We start from the raw sequence: 9,031 nt of genomic DNA on the forward strand, positions 1-9,031 counted from the left end.
CACTCGTCAACCTTCTAGGCATTTTTTTCGGCTATCACCATCGGCATCTTCTTTCGTTGGCCCTTCGAGAAGCTTTCCCTCCGTAAGGGGAAGTTGATGGTACCTTACCTCGGGGTTCTCATAGCTTGGCTGGCGATGTGGGCCAACTCCATGGCTGCTGGCCATGGAGGAGCCTTCCCCCTTGCTACCAGCCACCATGGCCGACCATCCGTGCATTATGCACATTTCCTCGACTAGTGAGAGGGGAGCTGGTGTGTCGATTGGCTGCCAGCAATGGTGTTCGCTAGCAGCCACTCCCTTTCTTCCCCTCGGCATGTTTTAGGTGAGGAATAAAGGGCGATGGAGTGTAGCCCAGCACAGCTCAGGCTTGGCTGGACTGCAAGTAGCCTAGCCCAAATGGTGGGCTTTTGCTGCAGGCAGCCTAGCCCACAGCCTTGCCCTAGTTTGTGGGGGTAACTTAGCCTAAGTGGCTACATTGGATAGTTTGGGCTTTAGGCCTAACTTTGTTGGTTTTTGGATTAGTTGCTCTTTATTTATTTAATTTACTTTAATCTTTAATCTCATTACCCATGTCAATGGGAACTTTAATTAATCATTTGTAGAGCATAACTTGTTAGTTATAATAATTATTTAAATCAATTTTAATGATTTAGCTTGAGAGTGCCATTCTTAATTGCTTCTAATGGGAAATTAGCTCTAAATGGAGTTTACTGTGGTCGATTATAATTTTGGTTAAATTAATTATAACAAAGGAGTCTATAATTTGAATGGATTTGTATTCATTGCTCCTATCAGAAAATTTAAATAGATCAGTGTAGGAAAATAATATTAAGCAAGCTATCTTATTTAACAAAGCTGATTAATTAAATGTTGTCTATGTGATCTATTGTAAATTGATAATAATAATTTGAATAATAATTTGAGGTAAATTATTTTAAATATTTTTAATAATACGTTAGGTCTTGATACAACTATGCTAGCCATACCTGACTAATAAATATAAGAATTCTTAAATTGAACTACCCAAGCTTATATTAGACGTTACTAAGATTATTTCATTAATTAATTAATGGTAAGTATTTGTGCTTATACTTTTTATTACTTTATTATTGAGGTGATTTTTGCACCATGCGAGGATTATCTCGTAGCGCATTTTTAGCTAGTTGTTTAGAAGCAATGTCAGGCAAGTGAAACTCCTATAGTTTAGGAGTAATGTAGAGAATGAGATATTTTACTTTAAGACATCATCACATTTATATCATGCACGTGCATGTATTATTTACTAGTATTAATGCAAGTCGACTATGTTAACTTTACTTCTATTCAGCATAATTATATTTACCATAACTACTATGCATACTTATGGGCATGATCATGTGTGATAGCACGTAATACATGATAATAATGTGTGTTTCATTATGCTTGTTGTACTGTATAATATTATACCACTTCCACATATGCATGACCATAAAAGGAGTGACTTCTACGTCTCGATAATACTTGACACCTCCCTAGCTAGGGTTAGGGGTGGGGGATATTATGATACATATAAATTATGGCCCGTGCTTGAGGTATCAATCTGTCGATCCAAAAAATCAGGTAGTTATTTCGTCAGATGATGAGCAATTTACTATCGATCGACGAGAGTTATACCTTTTGAGGTATTTAAGTAAGAGAGAGAAGGGTGGAATGACGTAGTCCTAGCAGTACCCAATGACTTAGGGTGAGGGCATTCGTGAGTGACAGTTTATGAGTTTCCACACGGTAGCGCAACAATATGGAGCCGAGGGCTCAGATGGTAGTATTGGTGTGCGATACTGACTTATGAGATGGGCTTACAACTGAGGTTCTTAATCTACAGTGGTGAACAATCGATTATGTTGTTCGCCGGATGAGGGGTTGGCGAGTTACCACTAGAGTCTACCCTCTCTTGGGGGTTTTTGTGTAGTTGGGCGTGAGTTTTGATATGGCCTATGGGCATGGTTGTGCATAAGCCTGAGTTGAAGACTTGATAGTCTGAAAGAATGTATATATCCTATTGTATAATGTTAACATGGTCTATGGGCAGAGCTCGGTGTGAGCTCGAGTTTGAGGACATGATAGTCCGTATTTGATACATGTCATTTTGTAAATGCACATTAGATGAATATGATGAGTATGTGGTACTAATGCATTGATTTTGATTATAATGTACATATTCATATTTACCTCTTATTGCATATTTATTTATACTACGTTTAGACTGTAGAAGTAAAAATTTGTTGGGCTTTATGCTCACCATATTTTGGTGGAATTATTTTTCAAATTAGTAGATGAGTCAGAGTTAGTGGAGGAGCTCGCAAAGAACTATCGTTTATTGCTCTTATTTATATATTTTTGTAAATTAAGCTAGATAACTTATGGCTCTTGCGTGAGCATTGAAATCTATTTATGGAGGTGTATTTTGGGACTTATTGTGACCTTTAGTATTTTGGGCTTCTTTTGTCTATCTAATTTATGGAAATATGAGCTTTTCTCTTATATATTGTATTGAAACTTTGACCAACAGGTCAAGAGGAAATCACGTGGGTTCCACACACGCAAGGGGCACGTGTATTTGGTGGCGGGTGTTACAACATGGTATCATAGCCCAGGTTTCACCAATTAATCAGGCAAGCTTTCCCTAAATACTATCCATTTGAGTTGCATTTAGAAAAACCTAGAGACTATAGATAACTGAATGTGATTAATATTAGCAATATCTAGGTTCTACATTTTAAATTCATAAAGTGATTTGAATAATAACTTGGAAAAAAAATCTTTGTCGTCGGTAAGTCCTTAATGTGGAGCTATGCATTTAACTCAGACAATTTGCTTGCTAATTATCTTTAGCATTGGGAAAGCAGATCAACAAGTCGGACTATGCTAACCAAGTACATTACATACACGTTTCATTTTAGTTTCATACTGATGAATTGTATAGTTACATATGCATTCTCCATACTGTGTGTATTATTATCTATAGTACTTAACTAGTGCTAATGCCACTTGCTAAGCGTTAGGCTCATTCAGAGTTGATATATAATGCAAATTGATTGACACCCTAGCGAAAGCTTGGCAGCAAGTTACCTAGTGCGTTAGGCCTCCTTCCTTTCACACTCCATTTTATGTTTACCCCTTGTTGTATCTTACTTTTTAGCATGTATTTGGATAGATTTGTTGTGGCCTGTGGGCCCCCCTTTCTGTTTTCATTATTTTTGGTTTTCTTTAATATTCATGGTATGTTATTAGACTCCTAATCACCACGTGACGCTCATAGGAGGGAAAACCTCGTGGGAGGCACATGGCGGGACCGAGTCGTTACCCAAACCCTAAGGGTTGTCGGCCATACTTTGAAGAGATTTTTATTAAGAAATATTGACTTATAGAGGTTTTCATAATCTTCAACATACGAAAATTTTCATTTAAGGGTCACCAAGATGGAAGGTCAGTCTTAAGGGTCACTGATATTGAAAGCATTTCACGCAAAGCAGTGAATCATAGGTTCGAACGAGCAAGACTGTTCAGATGGAGTTGTGGGTATCAACCAGAGTATGTAAGTCAGTCTTATAAACTACTACAGTTTATTAGTGATTGGTTTGATCCGAGTTTGAATTCGTAGTTTTTTATCTAGTTTGCAGTTTTTCTAGTCAAAAATCTTGGCATTCATCTTTGTTTAATTATCTATTCATTGTTTTATATTATTATTATAAAAATATGGTTTGGGGTTTTTTCACAAATTGATATTTCCTACTTTTCTATGAACCATATTGGGATTCTACTAAAGTGGATATCTCCTAGATGATTTCTTAGACGATTCATAGTCTCTATTATGGGATCAATAAGGTTTGTACATATACCTTTATCTTGAAGAAGAAGGAGCCAGTAACAAATAAGGACCATTTTCACTTTCTCATCTCTTTTGTAGGACACTTTGAGTGTATTCCATACTTTTCTCATTGTCGACACAGTCGAGATTCATTTAGAGATTGCCTTGTCTACCGCTTGATAAATAAAGAACAACGCATTCTTAGCCTTCTAGCAGGTCTCCTTCAACTCATTGAATAATTGTGGTGTGAGCGTCGTAATGTTCTCTGGCTCAATTAGCTATTCTTCATGATATCTTATAGATCTTGGGTTCCATAGAAAACCTTCATGGTACTTCAATAGCTCTAACACTATTTTGTTAAGAGAAGGTGATAGAAACTTTCTCTTGATACTTAGCACAAGATAAAATGAATAAAAACTTTAAACTTTTTTACTTCACTTGCTTCCCATTCCATAATATTAGACCACACACACACACACACACACACACACATATATATATATATATATATATGTTGATTTATATGACTCCTAGTTATACTAAATGACTCTTAATTATACTATATAAATTTTCATTTTTCAACATCTAGAGAACCCAAAAGGTTGCCATAATTCTAAGACTTAGAGAAGACTGAGAGTCATCTCAAAACTAAAGGACCAAATTAAATTATTCTTGAATTCTATACTAGCCCATTAATCTAATTAACTAGTCAAATAGGCTAGCTTAATATTTCAACAATATGTGAAAGCTAAAAGTTTCATGTCCCTGCATGCCTTCTTTGATAGTTTTTGTTAACTTCTGATATGGTTGCACCTCCGAAGATATACGAAGGGGTTTCTTTGAGCTGCTTGGAGGAATGATTGATATATGTTATTTTTCGTTGAATGGATGGAAAATCATGTAATTCAGGAATAATCATTCGTTTAATTTCTTGTTGATTTTAGTACTTGCTGCGAATGATTACTGCTAGCAAGATCTGAGTTTAATCACTGTGTGTTTCTAAACTTTCGAGCATAGTTAATTGATATCTTGTGATCCATGACTCGCCTGAGATGCAGAACTACACACATGCTTATGGTTGTCTAATTTAAAATATTTGAGGAGATTGTTGTTAGGCAACAGATTACAGCTATCTTATTAGTAATCTATTGTTAAAAGATTTCCTTTATTATGTTAACATGGTGGTATAAAAGGTTTGGCTGAGAATTGCCGGTCTTTAATGATGCAATTGAAAAATGTAAGATCTAATGCTATCTCAAGTTATGCTACACAAGATATAAGTTGGCATATTATTATTGTTTCAGTATTGTCATTTTAATTTTCATGCAAGGAACTAAATAGTTTTTCGCGTGAAAGTATTCACAAAATGGAATAACCATTTTGGCCTTTAAACACATTCTTCCATATAAAATTTATGTATCCACAAGAAGGAAATTTTCGGATTGTCGGATGCTAAAATAAGCCATTTCACATATAAGACTGACCATGCAAACGGCCCGTGTTGCAATAGAATGGATTGTCTTGTGTAATTATACAATCACCAGCTTTGTAGAGGTAAAACTATTTTCCTCCTTTTCCTAGAAGAGGCATGAAAATACTATTATAGAATAGAATTATAAAGAGTACAGAGAATAAGATTAATCCTTGCATTTATTGTAGAAACTCAAACATATGACTAATTCCAAGATATTTATTACATGATCTTCAATTTTTTGGAGATCTTGACTTGCATATTATCGATGAAGGAAATATATGCAAATCTCCATGATTTTTTGAAAATCAAAACTCCAAAAAATAACCAAAACCCAAAAATAAATCCAAATACAATGGAGACATATATCCATATCATGTCATCTCCATTGTCTTTATTTGATAGTTGAGCAGAAGTTGCATCTGTTGTACAATTCTTGGTCAATGGAGGGCCACAAAGTCCATCATTATTTATGTAACTTAGGTTGGTAAATGTTTGCAATTGACTTCCTGACGGTATTTTTCCCGACAAGTTGTTGCTTGATAGATTCAAGATTTCAAGAAATGATATCTCTGAGATACTAGGAGGAATTGTACCTGAGAGATGGTTGTTCGACAAATCAAGAGATTCTAACCATTTCAATGCACCAATCATCATTGGGATTTCACCGGTCAAATAGTTCCTTGATAAATTTAGGAATAGCAAACCTGAAAGACTTGTTAACTCAGCAGGGATATCACCAGAGAGAAGATTACAAGATAGGTCGATCCCCGTCATAAGTGAAAGTGTGTTTTTGAATGAACATTCTACCCCTTTCCATATTACTTGAACACTCTCAGTATAGTGAACATTTGAATTGAATTCTTTTCTCACCTTCTGCTGTCTTACGGCCATGGAAGCAAACTGATTGAAGCTATATGGTATGCTTCCTGTAAAATTATTATTAGCAAGGTCCAAGAGTTGTAAGGAATCGAGACGAGATAATTGTGGAGGAATGCTACCATTGAACATATTGGATCGTAGGCGAAGGATCTTGAGTAATGGAAAGCTATTACCTATCCACGTTGGGAGCTTGCCATAGAATATGTTCTCCCCCAAGTCTAGTACAATTAATTTTGTATGAGCTTTTAGTACTGAAGGAAACTCTCCTGTAAGACTATTGTTACCCAAGTGCAACGATTGAAGATGATGATTGGTGGCGTTCATTGAACTTGGGATCCTCCCACAAAGATTATTGTTCTCCAAATTCATGAATTGGAGAAGATTCATATCCCACCAACATTGAGGAAGCAGTCCTGATAACCAATTATTTGATAAGTCGAGAAGTTCCAAAGAATTCATAGTACAGAAGAATGAAGGTATGGTGCCAACTAAAAGATTGTTCATGAGAGACAGAGATGTGATAGTGGGTAAGAAAGTGAAATTGGAAGAAGGATGGGTGGCGTGATTAGAGAACATGCTTGATATTTGGCCAGTGAGTTTGAGGTCAGATAAGTCGAGTAGGATAAGTTGAGAAAGGTTGCCAATGAAAGAAGGTATAGACCCCGCAATGCTGTTGCCAGTCAAGTTTAGATAATTTAATGAAACCAATCTACCCAGTTCTTGTGGGATCCTTCCAGTCAGGCGGTTGCCACCAAGGGATAGGTGGGACAAGCTGGTCATGTTCCCAAATGTTGACAGAATTTCACCGCCCAAAAGATTATCGCTAAGATCTAACCAATTAAGATTTGGGTGAACGCTGAAAGCTTTTGATATGTCTCCGCTAATGTGATTCACGGAGAAGTCAACTTCTTGTAGGCTGGTGCAGTTCCGCAAGCTAGCTGGGATTGGGCCACTGAATCTATTATTATTTGCATACAAAGATTGAAGTTCTTCGCGATTGCATACTGACATTGGAAACATCCCTGAGAAGTAATTATCTGAGAAATCAATGTCTGATAAGAGGCTATAATTGCCAAGTTCTGCTGTGATGCTACCACTGAGTTGATTGGACTGTAGAAATATGTTCTGGAGGTTTGGCAATCGAGAGATGGTGGTTGGTAGCTCCCCTTCTAGCTGGTTTGTGTCAAGGCCCAAGTACTGCAACGCTGTCATGTTTCCTATCTCTGCAGGAATTCTATCCGTCAAGTTGTTGACGCCTACATCCAGCGTGGTAAGTTTCTTGAGACAGCCGATTTCACGAGGTATGGAGCCCGTGAAGTAGTTTCCCCAGAGGATTATCTTGACCAACTTAGTCAAACTCCGAATCTCTGCTGGAATTGGTCCATAGAGATCATTGACGTAGAGAGACAACAAAGCAAGCTGCGTAAGGTTGCCGATTACTCGAGGAATCAAACCTGTGAGATGGTTTTGTGAGAGGTCCATCTCGACCAAGTTGGTCAAACTCCCAATCTCTTCTGGAATAGGTCCATAGAGATCATTCAAACTGAGATCAAGGTGGGTGAGGTTAGATAGAGAAGAGAAGTCTAATTCAGCAAGGGTGCCATTGAGTCCGGAATAGGATAAGCTAAGCTCCACGACGCTAGCGGCAGAGTTGCAGCGGACACCAAACCAGTTGCATGGGGTTGTGGAGTTGGTGAGGGACCAGGAGCTAAGAGAGCTAGAATTGCTCAACCTAGACTTCCATATCAAAAGGGCTTGGGCTTCAGTTTCTCCATTGGTTTCCAAAGGGAAGAGGCAGAGGAGTGTGAGCAGTAGGATGGTAAGGATGAGTGTTTGCTCCATTAATAATTTGGTGGGAAATGATACTCAGGCTTCTGCCTATATAATTTGTGCCATGGGTAATAGAGCAGAATAAAATGGTGCAGTCAAGAAAATACAATGAAAGAGTTAAGGAATTCAAAGAAGGGACATAATTTTCTATTGCATAGATAACACGTCGAATAGTCTTTGCTAACTCAGTTATTTTCTTCTGAATAAAATTTTCAGTGCATCTTACTTTAAACGCAAGAAATGTGGACACTACTGGAATAGCTTCATTAATTGGTCGACAGGGATCGATGGAGACTGAAATTTAGGGCTGGTAGAAATGACCAATAATTTTCGAACCATGCATTAATATGTATTTTCTTTTATACGATAGAAACGCTGGCTTGGCCTTAGCAGGTGTTGGTAACAGGAGAAACGAAATGATACAGTCAAAATCATGTTGACGGTAACAATCTGATTTCAAAAGTCATAAAAAGCTAATCTAAAATAAATTAAATAATTAAATATACTTATAGATTACAGAATGTAAAATTTTATATAGTTAAGTCTAGTATTAGACACTATCTCCTTAAAACCAATTCGCCCTCCACCGATTTCTTTTAGAATAGTGGACGTCGATCTCCCAACGACTACCTTGCACTCAAAAGGAATGAGCTATTTGAATGTCTTATCGAACCCGAATCGTGTTGTACTCTCTCTCAAATGCAGATAGAAGACTTGAACCAGATTCTAGAGGGAATGAATAAAATTCAGTCCAGAATTATAGGATTAAACATGCACGACGAAGAGATGCGAACGGTTAGATCTGGTCCATAAATGGATGCACCATTTCAGGTTTGAACTGATTAATAATTATATATTGTGAAGGGGACACACCACTTTGGGTTCAACTGATCAAACCCGGGTCTGAACCGATTAACAGTTATATATTGTGAAGGAACACACCACTTCAGGTTCAACCGATCGAACCCGACTTGAACCAGACCAAATCCAAACTTGTATCA

The 9,031-nt window shown here is 37.2% G+C and overlaps 1 protein-coding gene across 1 annotated transcript; it reads right to left on the reverse strand.

The window, feature by feature from the left end:
- Positions 1 to 5,482: 5,482 nt before the first annotated feature.
- On the reverse strand, positions 5,483 to 8,104 carry LOC140774616 (uncharacterized). Its single transcript, XM_073117692.1, has 2 exons — positions 6,320 to 8,104; positions 5,483 to 6,247 (listed from the first exon to the last, which is right to left on the reverse strand). Exons 1-2 carry the CDS (start codon positions 8,040 to 8,042, stop codon positions 5,541 to 5,543), a joined length of 2,430 nt encoding a protein of 809 aa, XP_072973793.1. The 5' UTR covers positions 8,043 to 8,104; the 3' UTR covers positions 5,483 to 5,540.
- Positions 8,105 to 9,031: the final 927 nt, after the last annotated feature.

Source organism: Typha angustifolia, chromosome 2 (genome assembly GCF_048772165.1).
Source record: "Typha angustifolia cultivar Huaian chromosome 2, ASM4877216v1, whole genome shotgun sequence".
Taxonomy (NCBI): Eukaryota; Viridiplantae; Streptophyta; class Magnoliopsida; order Poales; family Typhaceae; genus Typha; species Typha angustifolia.

Excerpts from the sequence above, each read along its gene's own strand:
- LOC140774616 (XM_073117692.1), bottom strand. The coding sequence starts at position 8,042 with ATGGAGCAAACACTCATCCTTACCATCCTACTGCTCACACTCCTCTGC. Across the intron at positions 6,248-6,319 it reads ACGATCCAATATGTTCAATG|GAAGCATACCATATAGCTTC; the intron begins GTAGCATTCCTC and ends ATAATTTTACAG.